The sequence below is a fragment of the Camponotus floridanus genome, unplaced genomic scaffold, assembly GCF_003227725.1.
Source record: "Camponotus floridanus strain SB8 unplaced genomic scaffold, Cflo_v7.5 scaffold17, whole genome shotgun sequence".
Classification (NCBI taxonomy): Eukaryota; Metazoa; Arthropoda; class Insecta; order Hymenoptera; family Formicidae; genus Camponotus; species Camponotus floridanus.
Genome location: NW_020229292.1, coordinates 668,840 through 693,626, shown reverse-complemented (window position 1 = coordinate 693,626; position 24,787 = coordinate 668,840). Strand labels below are relative to the sequence as shown.

At 35.4% G+C, this 24,787-nt stretch overlaps 1 protein-coding gene across 3 annotated transcripts in view; it reads right to left on the bottom strand.

Moving 5' to 3' along the window:
- The window catches only part of LOC105250091 (hormone receptor 4), a 168,266-nt gene that overhangs the window by 92,172 nt on the left and 51,307 nt on the right, over positions 1-24,787 (bottom strand). The window contains exons 3-4 of one of the 3 annotated variants that reach the window (XM_020027191.2): positions 11,265-11,314; positions 8,591-8,637 (exon numbers count right to left, since the gene is read on the bottom strand). The exons of the other annotated variants lie outside the window; for them this stretch is intronic. Coding sequence (XP_019882750.2) covers positions 8,591-8,637; positions 11,265-11,314 — 97 coding nt within the window. The remainder of the gene's footprint in view (positions 1-8,590; positions 8,638-11,264; positions 11,315-24,787) is intronic. 3 annotated transcript variants of the gene reach the window in all.

Here is a 24,787-nt window from a genome sequence, read left to right as displayed (position 1 = left end):
TGATCGAACCCATTCACCGGTGCTGTCATACTTTGTCTGACTTGCATCATCGAGATGTCGTAATCAGTTATGCATTTCTTATATTTTGTATCGCGGGAGTGGAATAAACATGAGACGTGCACTTTGCATGATGTCTTGATCTCGTTTCACCTTGTAGCACTTAGTGCAACACGAAGACGACGGCATTCCGAAATTGATTGATATGATACTGATATAAAAAAAAAAACAATGAATCGATTTACATTTTGCGCATGCAAGTTTTGCATAATTTATATCTAAAAATAATTGCAGATTGAAAACAAGTGAGAAGATCTATCTACAGCTTGTGTTATAAAAGAACCTACGTTTTTTTTTAATTATAGGTCTCGAAATAGCAAGTGCAAAATACATTACATTTATATAAGCTTGACATAGAAGATATTTTATACGCAATATCTTAGATTTAATGAGTCACTTTTCGTTCATAAATTGTTTGAAACTAATTTTTCTAGAAATATTGGATTTTAATGCGAAAAATATTAATCATCGTAAATTTTCGATTTTCAATATTTATTTTTTTTTTAATTATATATTCGTGAACATTAAATCACATCATGAAATTAAGGGAGGAATAAGTTTCATTATCCAATATATTGCATCTCTTTTATTACCATTTGCTATTTATCATGCTGTTGCGGTTATTTGCGGAATGTCTTCAAATTTAATTTGCGGAAGAATCTTTTAATATTACATAATTATTCATAAGTTATAAATTGTTTTCCGATACTTTCATTAAAGAAATACCGATTCCAAAGTGACCCTAAAGACAATCTATACAATACACAATGTATCTCATAATACATAAAAAAAATATATATATAATAAATATATAATATATAAGAAGCTAACTTATAAAGTGAATTATTAAGTACAAACACAGATAGATTTTCCACGCTTTATGCGGACTTTTCTTCGATCGTACGACATCGGGACGACGCTCGACAGTACGCGACAACTCTTTCTCATACGCGCCGCCGCGTTTTTTGCAACAGACGTGCACACGGCCGTGCGTTCCGCTTGCCAGCGTTAAGAGAGCGAACGATTCACCTCCCGTGGCCTAAATAAACAACCGAGAATACATCGACCCGAACGCAAGCCTAGTCGCCGCTCCGGTCGGAACCCCGTCGTCGACTGTGCGCGTTAATACGTCGAGCGGCGCGCTGACAGATTCGATGCTGCCGCATCGTCGCGCCCGATCGAGCGATGCAGCAACAGCACCAACGGATCCGGAAGAATTCGACGCGATGAGAATCGTACAAATTGTGTTTCCGCCAAGGAATTCAATTCGGCGCAATTTCGATGAATTTTCCTTGAGGTGCGTGTCACACGCGTAAAAAATATTGATTCAACATTGCTGACGCGAAATACATTTTTTCGCGATCTCCGAAAATTATCAGTTATACCCATTTTAGTCTGAATTTAACCCTTACAATTATTCCATACAATTCGTTGCAATATTATAAATTGAAGATTATTTTTCGGGAGTAAATAATAATTATATTCAGTTACTACGAAATATCTTTTGTATGATTTAAATTGACGTCATTGTATAATTTTCTGTTCGCGTAGAAAGGCTATAAGTAAAACGTTATCTATACACGAAGTAGGAGAGATAACAGCATTGGGGAAACTTTGACATGAATATGCAAGCACACGCATATTGGGTAATTTCACTGATATTTTCGATATTAAATATTAATGTACACACAAGTGTTGAAGTTAAACTAATAAAAATTGTATAAAAAGGACTGAAACCTTTACATTAAAATTTGACGCTAAAATTATTCAGACATTTTAATATTTTAATTTATTATTTAAATAAATACTAATGTATGTAAAAAAATTCAAGCTATTTATATAATGTAACGCCAAAAAATTGTAATTTTTTTAAAAATAACAATCAAAAAATTAATGCAAAAGACAATATTACAATAAATTATTAATATCTCAATATGTGCAAAGCTGGATGTATTTTCTATTTCTGTATGGAATACTTAAAAGGAATAATTAAAAAACAATTAACAATGATATTATAAGCTCGTTGAAACGCAAAAAGAAAATATCGTTTTTCCTTCGCAATGCGTAGTTAATTGCATAAGTGACTCGGACATAGAAAGCGTCGCTGGCATTAAACTTCGCTATCGCGCTCGCGCGTCCATTTTTCCGCCTACTTTTGCGAGGTATCGGCCAATTTTTGCTTGGCCTACTTCATCTTATCGCATATACTACTGTAGGAGGACTATGTCGCACTCGGTCGGATAATTTGTGTCCCTCTCCCTTGCTCTCGCGACCGTCGCCGTTGCCGCCTCGTCGTCGTCTACGCCTTGTCATTGAAAGTGTTCAAGATCTAGTGCAGAACGCAGCTGCATATTGTGCTGCTGCTGCTGCTGCTGGTTGCACACGCCACGCAAAACGTCTCCCACGAGATTATTATCGAGTACCACGCTCGCATGATGGCTCGATTGCCCTTTGCGCCTTCAGTCAAGGATTGCGATTGAAAGTCTGCATTTTTTTACAGTCGGATAAGAGAAACACTTTCGTAATATCGAACTTTCGAGGAACATGCTAATTTATCGGACGCGTTGATAACATTTGCAAACATGCAACTGATTGTTCCATTAGAAAAAAAAATTATTTTGATTATTTTGATGGAAATTTATTTTGACAAAATGCGACACTTTTGCATCGTGTATTATTTCCTTAACGTGTTCACATTGCATCTTTATGCATTTAAATCGCAAAAATATACGTAGAGAATTATTTTCAATAATTTAGCTAGAAATAAAAGCGAACGCAAATAGAATTTTGTTGCCACTTTGCTAGAAATTGTCGTAGAATATTCGGCCTAAATATCATAATGGATAATCCGCCGTACCAAATTATATTCCTCGCAATGTAGAGCAGGCGGGTGATAAAATCTCGGACTTCGTGCTAGAAACCTTAGAGTCGATTGTTACGTAATGATGTCTTTACATGCACGATTTTTTCAAAGTTATAGGAAAAATTTAAAAATCGTTATGAGTCACGAAACGAAAACGAAGATGAAATCTTGCTGATTCTTTATCATTTTTCGTCCAAGAGTATTATTCTCCCTTGTTGTTATGTTAAATGTCAACGAAATTAAATATTTAAGTCTAAAGCCAAATATTGAAAGTTCTTTTTCAACGTGGCACAACATCTATAACGGCGATATATGAAAGATAAGTACTTTTATGAGAAATCATTTGTTCAGCAAATTACTCGGCAATTTCTTATCACATTTATATGAAGAGGAAACGATTATTTCTATTGGTAGGCGAATATAATTATTATTTCTATGAAATTAGAAATATATTGCTTCAAATTTATGATATTTAAAAATCATATATATAGTAAAGGAATTTACATCTTTATGTGTTTTTATTCAAACTTGCTCGACAGATAATAACGCGATCGTTAAACATTTCTATTATTTTTTTACATAAATTATTAATATCTTTTTTTATTCCAGATTATTACAAAATGTATGACATATAAAATAATTAAATATACAGAGAGAAGAAATTTAGTTTAAATAAAATAGAGATGTTACTTGACATACGCTCCAATTGCGCGACACGACCTATCCCAAGTATTCTCGGATGTAAATTCCTTCGAGCTATTTCGTATTTTAAAACCATCGTTATTCAAATAATATTACGTCAATTTATGGCGTTTGTTTCGTCCGATCCCGTTTATTCGCGGATCCGTGCATCGCCCGGAATTTCCGACTTGAAGCGACTTTATTGCACGAAATTACGTAACGTTTAACGTAAAGAAAAGCGCAACTTGACTGTGACCTACAGCGAGTGGCAAGTACGCGCGGAATCCTTGTCTGCCTTCTTTAAGTCGCCGAGAAACGGCGCCGACCTCAGTGCCAGGGGTATGGCATGCATATACATCGAGGCTATCCCCGGCAACGACTTCTGGAACGAGACTCCTATTCGCTATAGGTGAACGTTTTTTTTTTCTATCGCGCGAGCGTACGATTCAAGGATTCCAAACGCCGTCTGACCCAGATCTTCGTTAAACTTCGACCGTGCAATTGCAACCGCGTAAACAGGCTAGCTCTAGCACGACGATTTGTTATTATTCCGAGCAAAGTGAGGACGAAAAAAATACATCATATGTATATTCATATAATCACATAAATGCAACGATGCAGAAAATTTGCGCAACATCTTGATATTCTCAAGATATAATTCTGCGATAATTACCTTATAAATTGTCGCAAATTCCTTTTTTTAGAATATTCTTTGTTTTATTTCTAAATTAAAACAAATTTAAATTTTCAATCTAGACTCCCACGCAATGATAATCATCTCCCTTTACAATTATACATTAATTAATAAGTAAAGTAAAAATATTATATATATATATTTACTTGTTTAATGATCAAAATTCCGTGTATAATCAACGTCAGAGTAGTTAGTTTTTTGCCTCGTGACTTTTTATTCACAGTATCTCGTGTATGTAATAAACGTTGCATTCATGTACGGGCTTTAGATTGAAAATGCGCCGCGTTTGTCGGGCAGGATATTTCGCAAACGGGATGCCTACATACCACACAACTGTGAGACTTTATTCTTCGCGAGGACTCTGCGTGCGCATAGCACAAGTTCCTCGTCCGTCACACGTTATAAATCAGCTGCAACAAGGTTGTCATTTTTTTTTCTATTTCTTACGAGTCCACCTTGCACACGAGCAATGACTCCTTGCCTTGTGCGCAATTGTGAATCATCGCGTAATATCCTCCGACCTTACTCGATAGGAGGAAAACGAAGCATCTTGCAGTCGATAGCTTTAAAAAGACTTTACGCACATTTACATTTTTAGATTTTTTATAATTGCATACCGTAATATATTTATATTTTTCATATATATAAATTTAAATATTTATTTTAATAATATCGTTATTTTATTAATATTTTAAAAATATATTATAACAGAAAATTTTTTTTATAAATACCTCTTTTATAAATACCTCTTTGTACAAATGATAAAGTCTAGTAAATTACACACATATGCAAGATACTAGAGCCAGTTAGTTGTATAAAATTTTCATTCACAAGAAATTCGAGAAACTGCAGGCTCATCAAATGCGAAAAAATCTCGACCATTAATAACTAGACGTAATGCGTGGCGGTCCCTCATGTATATTTAATAGTCGTTCCTTGAACAATGTAGCAAATACTCATTGTCGATACGTTTATATGCACATTAACAATCGCGATACCGCGCAATTAATACGATCTCACGTTGCGCAATGCCAGTTGTTTATAAACTCGCACACGGATCAAGGAATAAAAATCTCGGATAAAAAATCACGCCGTGGGATGATCGTGAAAAAGGACTCCGCTCTTTATCAATCGACAGTCCTCGTCATCCGCATCGTCACCTTCCACCACGTTTGCACGAAGAAGCTCTCTCCGTCAATCGAAGCAAGTAGAGCGTGCACATGGTGCACGAGAGAGAGAGAGGACCCTTTGGCTCGCGCTGGCCAAGGATCCCTTCGTGTGAACTCGCTGAAAGCTCCGAGCTTTGCACTCGTTACGTGTCCGATAGACGATATATCGACTTTTTATGCCTTTAATAATAGAAAGAGTATATAATCTCTGTCTCTCTTCCTCTCGCAATCTCAGAAAGTTAGAAGAGTTTCTTTTTTATAAGTAATGTTTTTATTTCTTAATTTTGATATGAGGAGACATTCCTTTTCGATGTTATATTTTTTAATAGAACATTGAACGAAATATTATCTACTATAGATATTTTAATTATTCCATATTATATAATATATTAATAATTACATTAGAAACAAAAATAAAATTCTCGTCATCATCGAAGACTTTATTTAGTTTATCGTTTATCGTTCTAGCCTTGGCTAGTATAATATTATTAATAACATAACATAAAAGATATAAAACCCTAAAACATTTAAATTTATATATTTGTAAGCTTATAATATTTTATTTAACACCTTATTACATAATAATTTAATACACGTTGTGCATTATATTTTATAAACTCATTTCAACCTGGACATTCGCAACCCCTAAAAGGGTAGCACTGCCAACAACCCTCAGGAAGAACCCAACTACCATGTGGATTCCGGACAACCTATTTCATCACTAGCGAGTCTATCGTATCCCTATCGCTTCGAGAGAGCGTATGCGTGTGCACGCGTGTGCGTGGCACGCCTGCACGTCCGTCTTTCCCCTTCCCTCGTCGTGTAAACGCACACGCACGCATATATGTACGTACATACACGTAATGCACGCACGTAGTATAGTCGAGCACCGACGCAAGGAGGGATCGGAACTACCGCCTGGAGGTGGAAGGGAGTAGGGGAGAGAAAGAGGAGGAGGAAGAGGAGGGTTAGGTGGTGTAGTATCGGTCATTACCTCCGCCGCGTAACTGGGTCAGTCGTCACATAGCGCCTCTCTCGGTTCGCTCACATCGGCTGCACGTTTTGCAGCGTTCCCTCTCTCTCTCTCTCTCTTTCCCTCTCATCCTCCCTCTCTCTCTATCTCTCCCTCGCCCGCCTTCGCCGCGACCCTCTCGCTCTCGCACACCCGCGCAACGCACGTTCCTTCACGCGCTTTCCTACCTCCTCCCCCTCCTTTCCCTTCTGGCACCCCTTGGCAGCCCTCATCGAAACCTTCTACGCGATTCTCGAAGCTGCCTGAGGGAGGTCAGACCTTGGATCCGAGGGAAGCACCGGCTGTGCGGAAAATATCCGTCTTCCCCCTCGCAGCATCTGCGCGCAACTCGTGTTATCCGTTTTGTCGCCGAAAAATGCAATTTTGAGATTATACTTGTTTTGCGAGGGGAGGAAGGAAATTCTCGTGATTGAAGGGCTTTCCGGGGGACGGTTATCGTGATTGCGATAACGCGGGAAAAATTGTTAATCTCTACGTCGAGATTGTTTCACGGGATTGATCAACCGAATACGTGACGTTTGTATTAATGCAAGGGGTTATGAATATCGTTTTATATCAATATAACAAGAAATAAAAATATGCATAAATATTATTTCGCGTATTAATAATTTGGAATTATTATCGAGAGAATAGATTGTATGAAGCAATTTGTTACATTTTTTTGTGCGACACAAATATAGCAGAGAGATGACGTAAGAATATTTAAAGTATGCCATTTATTTAAATGTTTCTTTAGATCTTTTAAAATTTTATAATGTTGCTTATAATAATTTAAAAGACTTTTAGAAGCTTATTTGTTTGTTGGGTCATGTCATATTATATAGTAAATCAATTTTAGTCTAGCTACTATGTTTATACTTATCAGCAATAAGATCTTTCATATGATCTTTCTGAGAATAAATTATTTCTGTCAGGTTTTATTAAAAATTATGACCTCTGGCGTCAGTATTTTTATGAAAAACGCACAGATGTTACGCTAGTAAATTTACTGTCGTGTAATGGAACAAGAACGGAGTCACTGCTGAGTTCTATCACTTTTTTATTTTATATCATAAGCTTTTTATCATATATATTTTGCGCATTTTTATCCCGCAAGTCTGACGTATGAGAACTATTTCTACTCGGCTACAGTTATGATAAGAGCTTAAAAGAGCAAACTTTTGCGGCAGATTTTTTTGGATAAATAAATAAAAATTGTTGGTATATATATTTATAAAGCTTAGTTTTTCTATTTAATCTAGCAACTTTTTATGCGCGCATATTTGTGCGCAAAAATGCAGTTTTTAATTATATATAATATATAATTTATTCTGAAGAAAAATCCTATCGCTGATAAGTATAAACATGTGTGTGTGGTAGTTAAACTAAAATTGATTCACTATATGTAAGCATAAAAGTTATATACTTTTTATTGTCCTTATTTGATATTAATTACAACTTATTAATTTTAATAATAATAAATATTATTATTATTATATTAATTTGGAGGACCCTTTAATGAAAGATTATTTAATGTAACAAACTGTTCATTTGCGAGCAGAAAAAAGAAATTGAGGCCTATCATTCTAACTTAGAAATTTATAAATACTCTTTTGAGTGTTTTTATTTATTATGTTTATATTATTATTAACACATTTTTCAAAGATTTTGAATTTGAGACTACACGGGTAAAAATTTCAAAGGCGTTTGTGTTAAATGTTTAGCCAAAAGTGCACGTTTTGCGTGTCTTAGAAACATCTTGCTGGAAAATGTTTCTCACGTTTCGTATAGTTGTTTAAAATAGAATCGATTGAATTTTACGGTTCCAACTTGTTGAACAAACACAGAATTTAATTATATGAAAAAAAGTAAAACATAATAAATTTCAAAATTTGCTTTTCGTAAAGCAAAATTATAATTATAAATATATTGTGTATTATCGCGATAATATTTCTAGTTAAAATATTCCCTTTCTCCCTGATGTGAGATCATATTTACATTGATATATCTCAAGGAAGTAGCAAACAGTAATTTCTCGTTAAAGAGTTTGAAGAAAAAAATTATAATGTCTATATATGTCATAGTGTGACATGTATATAAAAATTAAGACTCACCAGTACGATGCGCAGCGAAGGAGTTGTAGTTGCACACCTGTGTTGATCTGTAAGATACAAATATATCCAAATTATATATACAAACCGGTGCCCAAATTAATTAACATTTGAAAAAATAATTATTGTGCGCAATAGAATTTTTCTAGAATTTGATCTTTAAAGATATTTAACAAAATTACATAATTTAAAATTTTAAATACTAACTTTTATAAAATATAACAAATAAATCTAATCTTTATTTTAAAAATCTAAACAAAACTTAAAGTTAAGAAAAGTTAAAATATAAATATTATTATAAATATTTTATTGTAAATATTTTAAAAATTTTATAATAAAATCTAGTATGCTTTATATGCTTTATACGAATCGTAAAATAAACCATTATTGGCAGAGATAAAGGAACAACTAATTTTGCAAATAATTAATAATAAATAAATTACATAAATTCTGCGTATCCCACAATCGCTTCGTTTCTTGATATATTTCTGAGTCTTCTCTCTTATTCGTCTCTTCTTGCTTCTTCAAGGTGTTCACAAGACATTTATAAAACGATTAATTATGATCGCGTGCACACTAGTCGTCGGAATAGAACAATATTTTCAATCGCACAATATTTTACACGGCACTTCCGGTATTAATCATGAATGATACGTCCTTTATTATGTCATGACAGGAGAATAACGCTAAAAAAATTGTGTAATTGTTGCTGATGCTTCTATCTTTATCGTTAACAGATAGTATACGCTTTTATTTTAAGGTGTCTTTTCTATCTGTTACATCATATAAGCGAATAAATATAAGAGTTAAAAATAAATTCGAAAATTGCGTCACTGTTTTGTTGACAACTCGCACAAACTACACAGACAAGTATTAAAACGATACGACTGTACCGATTAATTACATCATACAATTTAGAATCGTTCCACGTATTCAAACTTTTGTAAAGAATTTTTTTAAATTTTGGTTGAGAAAAATTTGAAAATAAAATACGAACCATCTTGATACCACGCAATATCACGCGAATCGAATTAATTGCTGATCAAGAGATGATAATTACATGGATCGATAATCGTTAATTAATCCTAGCGTCAAATTACTCGCATATTTACAATTCGCGATGCGTAAGAAATCTAATTGACGGTCCGATTGACGACTCTTTCACGTGCATGAAATTCCGAATATCATAAATATCAAATCGCGAATGTGAATTATCCGGAATAAAATCGCGTTATTACTTACCGCGTCGTATTTCGAGATAACATTATACGACTTTATATACACGCAGAATGGCTCCTTCTCTCACGAGTCTCACCGCACGAATGATAACAAACGCGACCGCGTGTAAACAACAGCGCGTTATACGTCATAAAATTCGGCGCTCGTTTTGTTGTCATCAGCGCGGCGACCTCCGCACGTCGTCGTAGTTCGCGATCGAACACGGTCACGGTAACTTTATTAAGAGATACACGATACGCGATAATCTGACGATTAATACAAATGAACGATTCGTGAATAATTAATTTGCGCAAATAATCGGGATATCGCGCAATATCAAGTCGCCGATTTCACTTTCCAATTTTTCTACCATTGTGACGGATTAAATAGTAAACGTAGTTGTATTTCGCGCGATCATTTTTACATACTTGTCAATGTAATAAAAAGTTGTTTGCTACAATGGATTTTCGCGATTTATTCGATCGTACGAGTAGTCAACAATAAAAGAATCATATATTTTTTTATGTTCTCTTGATACATAATAGCAGTTATATCTATTCACGTATGATTTTATCGCAAGATAGTAAACTTGCATTGAAATGCAAGCGTGCACTGTTTTTTAATAAGACGCCTAATCTAACGTAACAATAAAGGTAGTATCGTAGTAAGTAAATTTCGTCACGCGATTCTAGAGTTATCGAGTGGATATTCTATCGTTTTTGCGTTATTCTCCCGTCATAATATAATAAGGTACGCGTGATTGCCGTGCAAAAAGCCGCACGATTGTTGTATTCTATCGTCTTAGTGCGCACGTGATCATAATTGACAGTGTTTTCGTAAATATCTTGTGAATACCATAAAGGAGCGTCAAAGAACAAACAAGAAAAGAGAAGACTTTACCCGATGCGATAAGGTGAGCAGATTTTATATTTTATATATGTATATAAATTGTTTATTATGTTTGTTTACAGCAAAATGCTAATTGCTCCTTTATCTCTGCGATAATGATTTATTTTACATTATGCAATATAATGCGTATAAAATATCTCATAGACCTTTAATTTCAAATTTTTTTAAATATTTCTAATAATATATATTTGTAATATATAATTGTGTTTTTATAGATACGTATATAATATTTCAATATTATTTAAGAAATTTAGAATATATTATTGTTGTTATATAAAAATTAAATTATATTTTCTCCCTTATATTTCATAAAAGCCTATATATATTATAAATAATATATAAATAATACATGAATATTTTTTTAATTATGTAATTCTTTTGTATTCAATATTTGTCTTTAAAAGATGGTAAAATTCATTACACGTCATAATTATTTTGTTCGTAATATTAATTATTTTGAGCACTTTGTTTTATATATATATATATATATATATATATATATATATATATATATATATAATTGGAATATATTTGCATTTTACAGATCAACCTTGTGTACTGCAATTCTGCCGTTGCGCATCGTATCGGTGAGTTAACATTCTGTAACAATTTAATAATTTGATGTATGTAGTTTCCATTTATGGACACAGTTATACTTAGTATTACTAAATTCCTATTTTTCGCTTCAAGAACGCTTCATCGATATCCGTAGTTACATTTTTTACTCCTATTATTAAGTACGCTGCAATTTCTTGTGTCGTAAACACGCGTAGTTTCTGAAGAAACAGCACTGTCACCTTGCATAATCCGCATGTACGTGTTTGACTTAACACTCCCTCGCATGATTTACCATCCATTAAGTCACTAATAATAATAATAAGAATAATAAAGTAATAATGTAAGGTATATACTATTGATTGTAATACTTATCGTAATTTAAATTTAATCTAGCTTCACGATTTTTTTCCATCGTCGTGAATTCTTGTAAAAATCCACTCTCTCAGCTGCAATTTGGCATTAAGGTTCTTGAAGTATCGCTTAAATATTATTCGTGAAAATTTCGCAAAACGAGAAGCGCGCAGTAGCTGGATAGGATGCGCTCGAGGCTTGTCGATCGATGATCAAAGTTGAAACGCACCATGTACGCATACACGTGAAACCGATGGTCCACGTGACACGTATTCGCGGAGGTTCGTTCGCCAAGAAACATGCGCTCGGCGCATTTCGTTATGCAACCAGTCGACCGAAGGACAACCCGGTGCACGGTTTGCGATAGCAATTATGTTCCACAAGCGGAAGAGCGGATCGCTGACAGATGGGGGGGGGGAGGGTATGCACTGTCGCCAGCCAGGGGGGAAACTAGGGAGGCGAATGCAGGCGGAATGGGAGGAGCACCGTGGTCTAATTCGCGGTGGCATTAGCATTTGTCGTACGAATAGGTATCGGCAATGATAATAATAGCAATGACATGGCGCCTACGATTGACGGGCCCGCGAAGATAATCAGATCCGACCGGAACAATCGGCAGGATTATTCGGTCAACAATTTCCTTCACGCGGAAATCGGAAATTTTCCTTATAAATTACACCATGTTTCGCGGATCGATCCGGTATTTCGAGATGTGAGAAGTATATTTTACATTTTTATCAGCTCTTTGTTTCCTCTTTCCAAGGACTGGAGTCCACAAGACTTTTGTGCGCGCGAAAATATATCGATGAGTTCATTTCGATCGCAACCGAGAGGAAGTTTGAACGTGAGTCGCACATGCGAACTCTGCAAAGGCATGAATTTTCCATACGACATTCGTGCCAAATAAGTTCGCGAAGCGAGATAAAATGGATACGATCGCACAATCATTTTCGAGAATAACCCCAAAACTTTTGGAAGGTTCTGTTACAAGAGAGTGGGTTACAATTGAGAATCTGAGCGATTTCTACATGTAGCCTTCAATGAAATGCGCTGATATTGGCTTCAATTTTTTTCTCAATTTTTTTAGTTAGTTATCCAATAAGATCCTATATCTTAAAAAAAAAAAAGAAAAAATCGTATCAAAATTAAGCCCAGTACGTACATTGCTTCTCCAAAACTTTGCTCGTTGTAATTAAAGCAATATTTCAGTGTGTTAAGGAATCGTTAAAGATCTCGTCTTGTGAAAAGAAACTTTGCGAAAATTATAATTAAACGCGTAAATTTTCTCTCTCTCGCGATCTCAATATTTACGTAAATGGCTTATAATTGGCAAACGCAGCTAATCGACTTTGCGACCTTATCACGCCAGTAACAAAGTCTTAAAACTCTTAATAGGATCGAACGGCACGAAGCTTTTCAAGCTTCCATGCGTTGTTGACGAGGAAATTTCAACGATCAATGACCGTTATGTCGTTATATCTTCAAAATGAAATATTCATGAAATTCCGCCGGTATTACACGTATATATATTTGTTTTAAAAGCTACATAAAGTCCATTTTTAAATACACATGCGAAATTGAATTATCCCTCAACATAATTTTATAATTAATAATGTTTGTTCGCGCGAGAGACGATTATCTTTAATATTTTATACATTATCGTGCAAATAATGGCAAATAATAGAACCTGATTCAATTATAATATTGATGAAGAATAAGTAACAATTACAAAGAGTATATCAAGTTTGCAATAAAATAAAAATACGTGCTTTTATCATATAAATTTTTCTACAGGATAAATTTTTTGTTGTTTACTTGGTTGCTTTTGATTCTCTTATATTAATAAGAGTTCACTTAAAGATTCCAAATTAGAAATTTCAGAAAAAGATTAATATAATTTAAAAAAGAGAAGATAATATAATTTAAAAGAGTAAAAAATAGTCTCAAATGTCTTAAATATTTCAAGATATTTCTTTTTTTCTCACAAATGATTTCTCGTCGTTATGTAAATGTACACCTTTAATTAATAAGTTATTTTATTGCGGATTACGAAGTTCATACATCATTAAAATAGTCGGCTAAGCGCACACCGGAAGCATTTCTGAAAGTTTATGTTTGACACGGCCATAAATATCCTGGCGCGCGAACCACTTGAAATTCGCGTACTGTTTATACGAAGTGTAACGTCATGTTAAATATAATATTTCAATTAAAAATTTGCGGCGTATAAACGCTATCAAATAAATAAAGCTTCGGAGAAAAAAATTTTATAAAATACTATTTACAGAGCGTCGAATAAAAGCGCGAGAAATAAACTCTCGAAAGTGAAATCATGAAATATTTTGTTGTATCTGAAATTTGATCTCGTGATATCTCGCTTACATATTTGTTGCAAATAACACTGTTAAACATTTATTAACTTTTAATTAATCGTGTCATATTTAATTAATCGTATTTTATATTTATGTAATAAAATAAATTGCTCGAAATTTTCCAAGCAAAAACTACATAAGATTATTATTTGTAATTTAGCAATTATTATGCAATAAAAAAATTAACGAAATGTAGCAATAATAGCAACTTGTCAGCCCGAGAAAAATTCGAGCATAATATAAAAATTTTTTATAGGAAGATTCTAAAGATACGTTATGTTTGAAATGAACAAAAAAAAAGTTTTATTCTATTATACCTATACATGTATCGTAAATGCGAGATACATACGCAAAAAAAAGTTTTTTATTCTATTATACCTATACATGTATCGTAAATGCGAGATACATACGCAAAAAAATTTTTTTTTGATTAAATTCTGTTCGTATATTTGAACACAGATTCAACCAAATAGGATACATAGCAATGCAAATGAATTATCGACAAAAATTCACATCCAGACTACATGATACAGACTAACAAAATGAAATTGAACCTTATGTATGTGAGACACGCATCTTTAAAGTGAGTCGCGAATCTCGTCGAAATGGGACGCGACCCCGGAAACATGGCAGGGACGAATTTACATTCGAAGCTCATGACATAAATATCCGCGAATGGTCCTAAATTGCGCGCGTTGCGGCGATGCCGGGGTCCTCGGCGCGTTGTGTGATGTACAGCCGTGTCGAAATTGCGAGCAGCGCGATTAACGGGTTCGAAAGCGTCGCATATCGGCATTACTAGGGGCATTCTGGGGCAAAGGTTGAGGAACGCCGGCCTCGCACGGCAAAGCGAAAGCCGCAACCCTCCACGGAGGGCCGGCTCTCCTCTTCATCTCCTTCACCCACCGTCCCGCACCCTCTATCCCTCTCTCTTTCTTCCTCAGACGTCTCCTCTTCTATCTTCTTGTTCTCATCTCTCCTCCCCGTTTTTTCCTCTCTCTTCCCACCGCGAGTTCCCCCATCCAATTTCTCCTCCTCCTCCTCTTTACCCTTCCTTTCCTCCCCCTCCCTCTTCGCTTACGTACGTCAGGCGCGATGCGCTCTCTTCGTGCTTTCGTCCGACCTACCCCAATATCCCTCCCCCCCTTTCTCCTCTCTCCTCTCACCATTCTTCGTCCGTTTTTCTCTTTCTTCTTCGCGATATTCCGATACCCTTCTCTTGGAGTCTTGGCGTCCCTCACGTCGACATTCATGCCGCCCTCTTCGCCTGCCTATCCTCTCTTTCTATTTCTGTCTCCTTCGCTCTCCATCTATTCGTGCCGCAACGTTATTTTCTCTCCATCATTCGTAGCTGATTGTTGGTGAATCGTCTACGACAACGATCGATATTTCGATGGAATCACCGGATTACTTTAAATAGGAACTTTCTTAATCCTTGAAATTCGAGTTTCATTCGAATAATAAAATTATGTAAATTTTGCCGCCATCTATCTTTAATTGCAAATTTTCATTCGATATAATTGACAAGCTTAACTTTTTCACATTGCATAATTAATTTATTTCCCCGCAGGGTTCTATAAATTTTTTCTGCGGTGATTAGAAATTTAATATTTTCGCCCCTATTTATGTCTTCGATTAAACCGATTGAATTGCGATTCAGCGATTCGCCAAAGACTCTGCCTCGTAAACATCGGATCGGGGGTTCTAGGACACTGTATATATACGCGATGCAATGTTAACGACATCGTTCCGGTCACGGATGATCGACGTAACGGTTAATGCGTTAATCGAGGTAAACGCAATAAGCCGCGCACGCATAAAAATAGATCGACCTACCCCAAGCAACCACCGCCGTCATCGCTCCACTATCTCGTCGTATTTTTGTTCCCTTCTTCTCCTCGTTCTTCGTCATCTCTCTCATCGAGCCATCTCCCTTTTACTTTCGCTTCCTTACTTAAGTACCACTTCGCGAATGCTTTGTCCCTGGCAGCTCAGTCGTGCTACGATATCCGGCACCAATTCCGGCTCGGGGACTTGTACCTCGAATGGGAATTTTCTCGAGAAAAGAAAGTATGTAGGTCGTAGAATCGAAACGAACCGGACATGGAAGTACGAGTGTCCCTTTGAACAATACGCGACAGATGAAAAGGTCATGCATCAATAATTTATGAGCCGCTCTCTCGAATGTCTTTTTCGAATGAGACATCGCCGAGACAATTAAAGGGGGTCATAGATCGTGCGTCATCAACGGGAGGCAAAAAGGAGAGAGAAGTGGCTTGCGCCTCGCGTTCGGATCATTCTGTCGCGTTTCCCATTTGCTTGTTTCCGCGTTTTCCTTGACGTAGACGGAACTTACCGCGCTTACTTGTAATACCGGCGGTGAACTTGCTAAACATGGAGCGAGCTACTACGCCACACTATGCTTTTAGCGCCGTCTAAATCCTGGCTTTGCGAATAATACGTGACTAATGCTCGCGAAAGTTGTCCGGTCGGTGAAACGTTTAATGGAGTATCAGCATTATTTCAACAAGATTTCATAATGGACAATTAATCAAGATGACTTTTGCAAGTTATCGTGGATATATACGTTCTTATGTCAAATTACAAAAATTCTAAAATTCATAAAATGCAATTCTTGTATTTAATGCGGATTTTTATTTAAATCTTCATCTAACAAGATTAATATAATTTTCTTTGCGAGAAAAAAATTATTATCGAATACAGATTGATATTACAGATATGCCAAAGAGGATATTTATTTATCTGCAATCTTTTCTATCTAAAAGAATAAATTTTGTACTCAATGAATTGATGTTTTAAATAATGCATAAAGATGAATCTATTAATGCAAATCGATGAAACTCGAATAAATACGATAAACATATAAATGTTTTATGACCTATTGTAGTATACATTTAGTATACATTTATATTGCACACATTTCATCTCTTTTTTCTACTTCTCTCTCCTGCCTTTTCAAATCTTCACTCTCTTCTTTTATCCTTTTTTACTCTCACACTTTACTGTACTTCGTATCGGAGCTCTTTTAAGAAACCTTTCTATCCGCGGACTGTGCCCATAAATAAGCTTCTTCCATTATATAAACGATCTTGAAGGTCAAAAAGAGAGGCAAGGTACCGATGAATAAGATCTATGATACTTCTCGATCTCGAGAATAGCATTCACAAAGTTTTGTATCGCGTATACCAGCTCTTCAATTCAGTTATTTATAAATAAAGAAACGTGCCTTTATATCTCCCTCATTTTTCCAGCGTAAAATTAAAAAGATAACAAATGGGATTCTTAGAATATCTTAATCAGAAATGAATAAATTAAAGAGATAACAAATGGAATATTTAAAATATCTTAATCAGTTAAGAATGAAAATATATTTACGAAAATTATTTTTCATATAAAAATAATCATTTAAAATGATAAAAACAAGAAATAGTGAAGGTGAATTAATTCATAGAATAAAACTTTACAATCATTTCGATACAATTTTTATCAAGATATATTAGCATGAAAAAATAGAAGATTAATTAAAAATATTACTTTGCATTGTTAAATCATAGATGTATTTGAAAATTATTATCGATATAAATATCCCGATAAATATTCAGGAAAACGCTCCAAGCGTTAAAAGAATATTATATAAATTGCTGAAGAGACAGGGAAAAGGGATTTTTCTCGATAAAAGTATGTCGGGAATTAGCATGGTGCGGATCGATTCCAGTTGCTCAATTCGAGTTGGAGAGATTCCATTTCTAAAGATTCATGCGATATCATCGGGTGTGTAAAGGGAGTGGCATTGCGGTAACGAGGAGCAATTCAAATGGCACGGTTATAATCCTGCAAGTGGAGTTGGCTAGAGAGAAGCCGGTCTGATAAAGTGTCTATTTTCGTGAGCGTAAAAGCCGCCTCCTCTCCACATCGATGCGGCGGCGCGGCGCTCTGCGTGAGGCGAGTCGCGCCACAATGCATGCTGACCCATATTCGGGTCGTTGCTATTTCAGATCCATCCTTTCCATAGAGGAAGGTCGTCGGACTGCGCGCGCGGCGAGTTGCGTTACGTAACCGCGCCTTGTTTTCAGCGGCCGCGCTCAAACGCGCTGCTCTTTCTCGATTTTTCTCTCGCTCGCTCACGATTCGAGAATTGCGTGCTGCACGGATTGTCCTGTAATCACCCGCAAACAAATAAATGCCTCCCGTCGATTTAGAGATCTTTTTTTCCTCCCATGAAAATATAGGTCGCATTATGTTTCTTTATGCGTACATCTTTTTGACGACGAGCTTTTTAAATTAAAATTCTGTTGAGTTGCTTGAAATATATAATTTCATTATTTATATATTTCTCTTCTTCTGTGAAACTTAATACGTCAAAAGCTCCTGTTTTTAATCAAAATGCTTCGACATTCTTGTGAAAAAAATATGATTTTAAATTTTGTTTAAAAAACGGGCAATTAAAAAGATATTCGATGATTTCGAAACGTAGGATATTTCATACTTGAATTCTTCTTCTTTGTGGTGAAATTTTAAAAGTGTCATTCTGAGACTACGATTTCTCCGAATAATTTGTTTGATAATTAAATCAAGGTAATAATCATAGCACCCGGACACATAAATCGATATCCATAATTTTCTTCATTTATTGAATATATCTCATCGCAATCATATGAAATTGTTCCAATTTCTTTATTCTCATCATATTATTTACGTCATAGAATATTCCACATGAATATTTTACATTACATTGAAATATTTTCAAAGCAAATATCTTTAATTTGAAGCAAGACGCAGTAATATTTAAAATTGTAATCATTCTAGAAAGATTAAATTTACATCGCAAACTCGCTGTCTGACCATTGCTACATTTTACTACTGATATTTCCGTTCTTCGGAAACTTTTCACACGACTACAATTTCGCTTAATTATTTTTAAAATTTACAAGTACAAATCAATGAATCAAAATCAAAAACAGTTATTATTTTAAATTCAAAAATAATTTGCTAAATTATGTAGAAATACATATATTTAATCGCACAAAATTTTCGAGAAAAATAATATATAAATATTTTTAATTATTGCAGTAAAGGGTTAGCGTCAAATGTATATAATCTCTAATCGTCTATTAAAAATTTAATTGTATATTAATTTAATTGTATAAAAATTTAATTATATATTACTTGTAGTCCACACAAGTAATATTGATTGGCATTCGATCTCGCGCTTTCGTCAATGATTTTACGCTTCGTCGCACAAGCAAACCGTGCATTATGCAGCGATGTGCAGAAACGATAAGGCACAGTCAAGCTAGTTTTACCTTGAACGTAAGCCTTAAAGGCCGTAATCTAGGAAAACTCGTTTGACACATGTATATTGAACTGCTTACATACACTGCTCACTATACACTACGTTAGATTTTGAAAAAGCGTCAATCTTGTTGAAATCATCGTATTATCTCCGTGATTCCGGATTTTTATAAATCATTGTTCGCTTGTCGCTCCGTGAAATTCTCGCTTACCTATCTCGCTTACAAACCCCGTATCGCGGGACTCATTTGTCACGTTTGACTCGTTATCTCGAATGCCAGCGATCGCGCGAAATACTTGATTGCGTAATCAATCGCGATATAACAAGGAAATTATTCCATTTCTCATCTAATATTATTACCTGCTAATAATTTTATTTACAAATATTGTTCTCCTCGTACATAAAAAATGTATGGAAAAAGAGAATTGAGCACAAATTTGCCTGAATAAAGTCTATGATTATAAGATCTGTTTGATTACTTCATAAATAATGATATAAAATTCAAATATATATTATAATATATTTCTTTCTCTTTCCCATATATTTTTAAAATATATGAATTTTTTTTATCGAATATAAAACAATCTACGTTTCTTAAAAATGAACAATTTTACTATTATTGGAGGGGGAGAAAAAGTGAATTAAACTATTTCTCTTCATTTTTCACTACTTTCGAAGGTGTATATTCTTATAGTTTATTCTGCCGAAAATATTCAGGATCTTTAGATATCGATGATGCGTCTCCAAGCGCGAGATATCGCGGAAAGAAATCTCTCTCGAAATCTTGGTGACTCTCGTGCATTCGGGGTACGGCGCGTCGAACGATCATTAATCGCTCGACCCTCGCTCCGGCTCCAGTGTCGCCGCATCCGCTGCACTTTCTCTCCCGCCGCGGGCGGCCGAGCGGCCGTGTGCAGTCGTCGTCGGTCGGCAGGCGACGCAGGGTGTAGGTTACGCGCTATAAAAACACCGGCGAGGGGGATTCCCCACCTGGAATGCACCTCTCTCGGTTGCACTCGCCCGCCCGGTCCCACCACGTGGGTTAGCGCGCTGTTTCCCTCGCCTCCCCTCTTCCTCTCCCCCTCCACTACGCCTCCGACACGGTGGTTGCACCTTCGCCCTCCTCCTCTCCGCTCCTCGTATCCGATATAACGGCCGCTAGCATTTTCCGCTTCCTTCTCTGTCCCTCTCTCTCTCTCTCTCTCTCTCTTTCTCTCTCCCTCTCGTGCTCGCCCTCCCTCCCCCTTTTATGCCCGTCGTCCCTTTCCCCACGGTCTCTGCCACGATCGCCACCTCCAATGTTACCTTCCCCACTATGCCCTCGCGAAAGCGAACATGAATCGCTGGTTCAGGGGGTTGCGGGTCGCGCGAGGCGCATGCGCCTCGATGGTAAACACTCCCCGGCTGCGCACTGCGACTTTGCTTGTGGCAGGTCCGGGCTCTCGTGTAACGGCGGTGGCAGCGACACATCACAGGCTCCGCGGTGCGGAGCAGCCTCTCGATGTGCACTACGTACCCTACCTACATACGGGGGATACGCGCCCCCCTGAACCAGCGAGATAGGGGCGGCTGTCGGGTTGGGTGGGTAGGTCGTTTGGCTCGATACCGGCCTGGGTTCAATGCACACCGCGAGGCCGGCTCTCCTCCACCTCCTCCGCTCCCGTCACTTCTCTCACGCGTTCTTCGTCTCTCAACCCCCTCGGTTCGTATCGTAGACTTTGCCTTCTCGTTTATCTATCTCTCTCCGATTCCTCTCCTGGCGCCTTTTCTCGTCTCCTGCCTTCCGCGCCCCTTCTCCCTCGCCAAATACGTATTCTTCTGTTTGTCCTTGCTCCGGTCGCTCCTCTCTTCGGAACTCGTCAATCGAAGAATCTCGCGGGACGAGGAAAAATAAGGTGGAGAGGATGGAAGAGATTGCGGGAGAATCAGTGAGCGAGAAAAGAGGACAGCTTGCGGATGGTCATGGAAGATTTGGATAGAATATATGTGAGAGGTTGTCAAAAAACAAGAAAGAAACCAACTTCCTGAGGAAAGAGACGAGGAGAAAAGGAAGGGAGACGGTTGGTTTCTTTCTTGTTTTTTTGACAACGAGGACCGACGACAACCATCGGCTTCAGATAACAGGAATTTCTCTCTCTCCAATTTTTTTGCTTTCGCCGCTTTGTCGACTCGACGAGTAGATTCGCAAAGTTTCAGGAGCTTTCGCGGATTCGCTGAAAGTTGACGCACTTGCCGGTGTAGAATTAACAGCTCGATTAATATCCATTTCGACATTATAAACATTTTGCGACAAGATAAATTGCGGATAGAGTAATTGCAAATTACGGTGAGACAAATGTTTACATAATTTAATCTGTTTGTTGTGTATAAAAACATCCCTCTTGCTACTACTTGCGATTGAAATATCAATGAAAGTTCAAAATTAATAATATAATCAAAGCTGATTCCTTAAAAATAATTGTATTAATTTGCATGACTGCAAAAATAACGTGTTTATTTATGAACGATTGATCATTCTGTAATACGTTTTTCCTAATTTGTGAAAATTACTTGAAACAATATTGTAAAACAATATTTTTTGCATAGTAAATGACGAGGATTAAAACGGATTATTTATAGACTGTTTCAATTTCCAACTAAAGCTCAAGAAAATTCCATAAAGTGAGATTCCTCCAAGTTAATCGCCAGCTGTGGCTATATAAAATTATTTATGAAAAAGCACAAGAAGAGAGAAAAACTTGAACCGCCTAGCAAAGCTTGCTCTTCGTGCTCTTGGAAAGAATGCCACCCAAGGGCAACGTTGAGGAAACTTAACTTCTCTCTTGGTATCCGAGATCTCCAGAGGACTGCTATTATTTCTTGTTATAAACTTACGTAATAATCAAAAATACATGTAATTAAGGTAACGTGAATTAATAGAGATTTTTTTATTTTCGAACAATTAATGCTGCCCGAAAAAAAATATTATCTTGTTAACTGGAATGACTACTTAATGACTATTTACGACTGAAATTGCACAAAAAAAGATTAAAATTAATTTTCAAATCTAGGATTTCAATTATATATTATATAATATCGATATTCTTTTTTTTTAATTCATTAAAATTATCGTTAACATTAATGAAAATTTAATAAAAGAAAGAAGGTATGATTATACAATTATATTTTCTTTTGCATATTGAAGCTTTTCATTAGACAATCATTCATTTTAATAGGATTTTGCTATGCTATCCGTTATTTACGTTCACATCTTTTTTTATTCACAGAAAGAATAATGTAATGGTAATTATATAGTAACTGGTGAATAAAAAGTGAATAACAATTATATTCTTTCCATTTTCTCCTCCTATTTTTTCCGAGAGATTGCCTATTGATACAAGAAATATAAATGAAAAAAAATGCTATAAAAATTATAAATTGCGCACCATTATGTGTTAAAGATATATATTAATTTGTATTAAACGATATCTCCGAAAGTTATTTTATCGATGTACGATATCCAATATAATAACATCTAATTCTTTTTAAATCATTGTGCTTAAAATATAAATATGATCTATTGACACGCGACTGCGCGCACGCAATTCATGATGTTTTCATTGTATAAATTTAATATTCTCTTTACTCGGATGAGAATTTTTCAGCTCTATTTTTTAAGAAATTACATTTGCATAATTGCGTATATGGGATTTGTTTGAAATCATATTACTTGTGATTTTGAGAAAGACGTGTCAGATGTATATTTCTCACCCATAGAAATTTTCCGTAAAAAACAATGCTGAAAAAGGGCCAAAATTTGCCTATAAGGGGATGGTATGAAATCGATATATCTTTATGTTTTTGAACCTTATGTTCTGAACTCGAAAATGAAGCTTAAAATTGTCCAAACATCGGGGAAAATTGTGAAAGTGCAATTTTTTTTAACAGAAAAGCCGCGTTTTGCAGCAAATGTTTTTTAATGAACAAGTGGCAATTGTAAACGAAAAATGTCTTATTTTATTAATGTTTTTAATCTTATTTTATTAATGTTTTTTTTCGTCTTTTTTTATTAATGTTTTTAATCTTTTTAAAAATGTTTTTAATCTTTTTTGTATATTACAAATAAATAAATAAAAAGAATAAAAAATAACAATATACCAGATTAGAGATTAAAAATAAAAAAAGAGCTATTGCGTTAGAAGATTGATTACGTTCAAATAATACATTCTGCATACTATTTAAAAAAAAAAGACTATTTTTGTGCACAATTGCCATTTGTGCATTAAAAAACATTTGCTGCAAAACGCGGGTTTTCTGTAAAAAAATTGCATTTTCACAATTTTCTCCGGTGTTTGGACAATTTTAAGCTTCATTTTCGAGTTCAGCAGGTTCAAAAACATGAAGATATACCGATTTCATACAATCTCCTTATAGGCAAATTTTGGCTCTTTTTCAGCATTGTTTTTTACAAACCATCAAAAAGCCTTTTTATATAAAGATAATCTTATTTAATTTAGTTTATTTTTTCATTCTATAATAAAATCTTCCAAATTAATAGAAATAATATAAAGTAAATTTTCATTATACAGCAAATTTAAAGCGAAAACTCTGCGTATTTTAATCCGTCAAAAGAAACTTTATTAATTTTAATTGCATATCTTCTAATTAAATTCATATGTGATTGAGATTATTCAATCTACTTTGACGTTTGATCGTAGAATTACAATATTATAATTGATTTCTATTTTTTTCTCTCAATAATATAATTAAATATAACGATTTATTAAATATATCGTCGATTAAATAAATATATCGAAAATCGAATAAATTCCTGAACTAAGCTTGTTATTTCTTTTACGATATTTAAAGATATTATTGAAAAAACTTAAGAGCTCAACGTTTTATATGCATTGTTGAGAGCTTAGACAAGTCTCGGTAAGTCTCAACATCCCCTAAGACTTTTCCAATTTCTTCCGCCTAGTCGGTTGCCATGATTCGCGATACGCGGTCGCCCGCGGCCAGTTATCTGCTCTCTCTCCATATTAAATCGTAACGTAATCCAATACAGAGTATAATCGTTTACCGGGCGCACGTTATCGCCTCAGGCTGATACGTAATCCACCGGCTCTATCCGTTACCTTATCGGTCGACGTTGAAGTGGTCAGACTCGATTCGTCGTCACGCTATTTGTACAACTATTTTTTGAAATACCGTGGATTATAAGGAATGCTTTCGAATGCTTTCCAACGCCAAGGCTTGAAAATACATCCCTAATAGACATATAATTGCCAAGCAGTCTCTCTTCTTCCCTCAAAAATGAATCAATTAATTTCTAAACTTCGAAAATGGAAGCTATTTGCATGCAGATATTTTTTCATTTTCACAGTCGTTCTTCCTCTTCCTAAAAAATTAAATTCAAGCGAAAGAAATTTCTTAGCACCCTGAAAATTTGGTATGATGCATTAGGTACGTTACTTCAATATATTTGAAGTTTTAAGA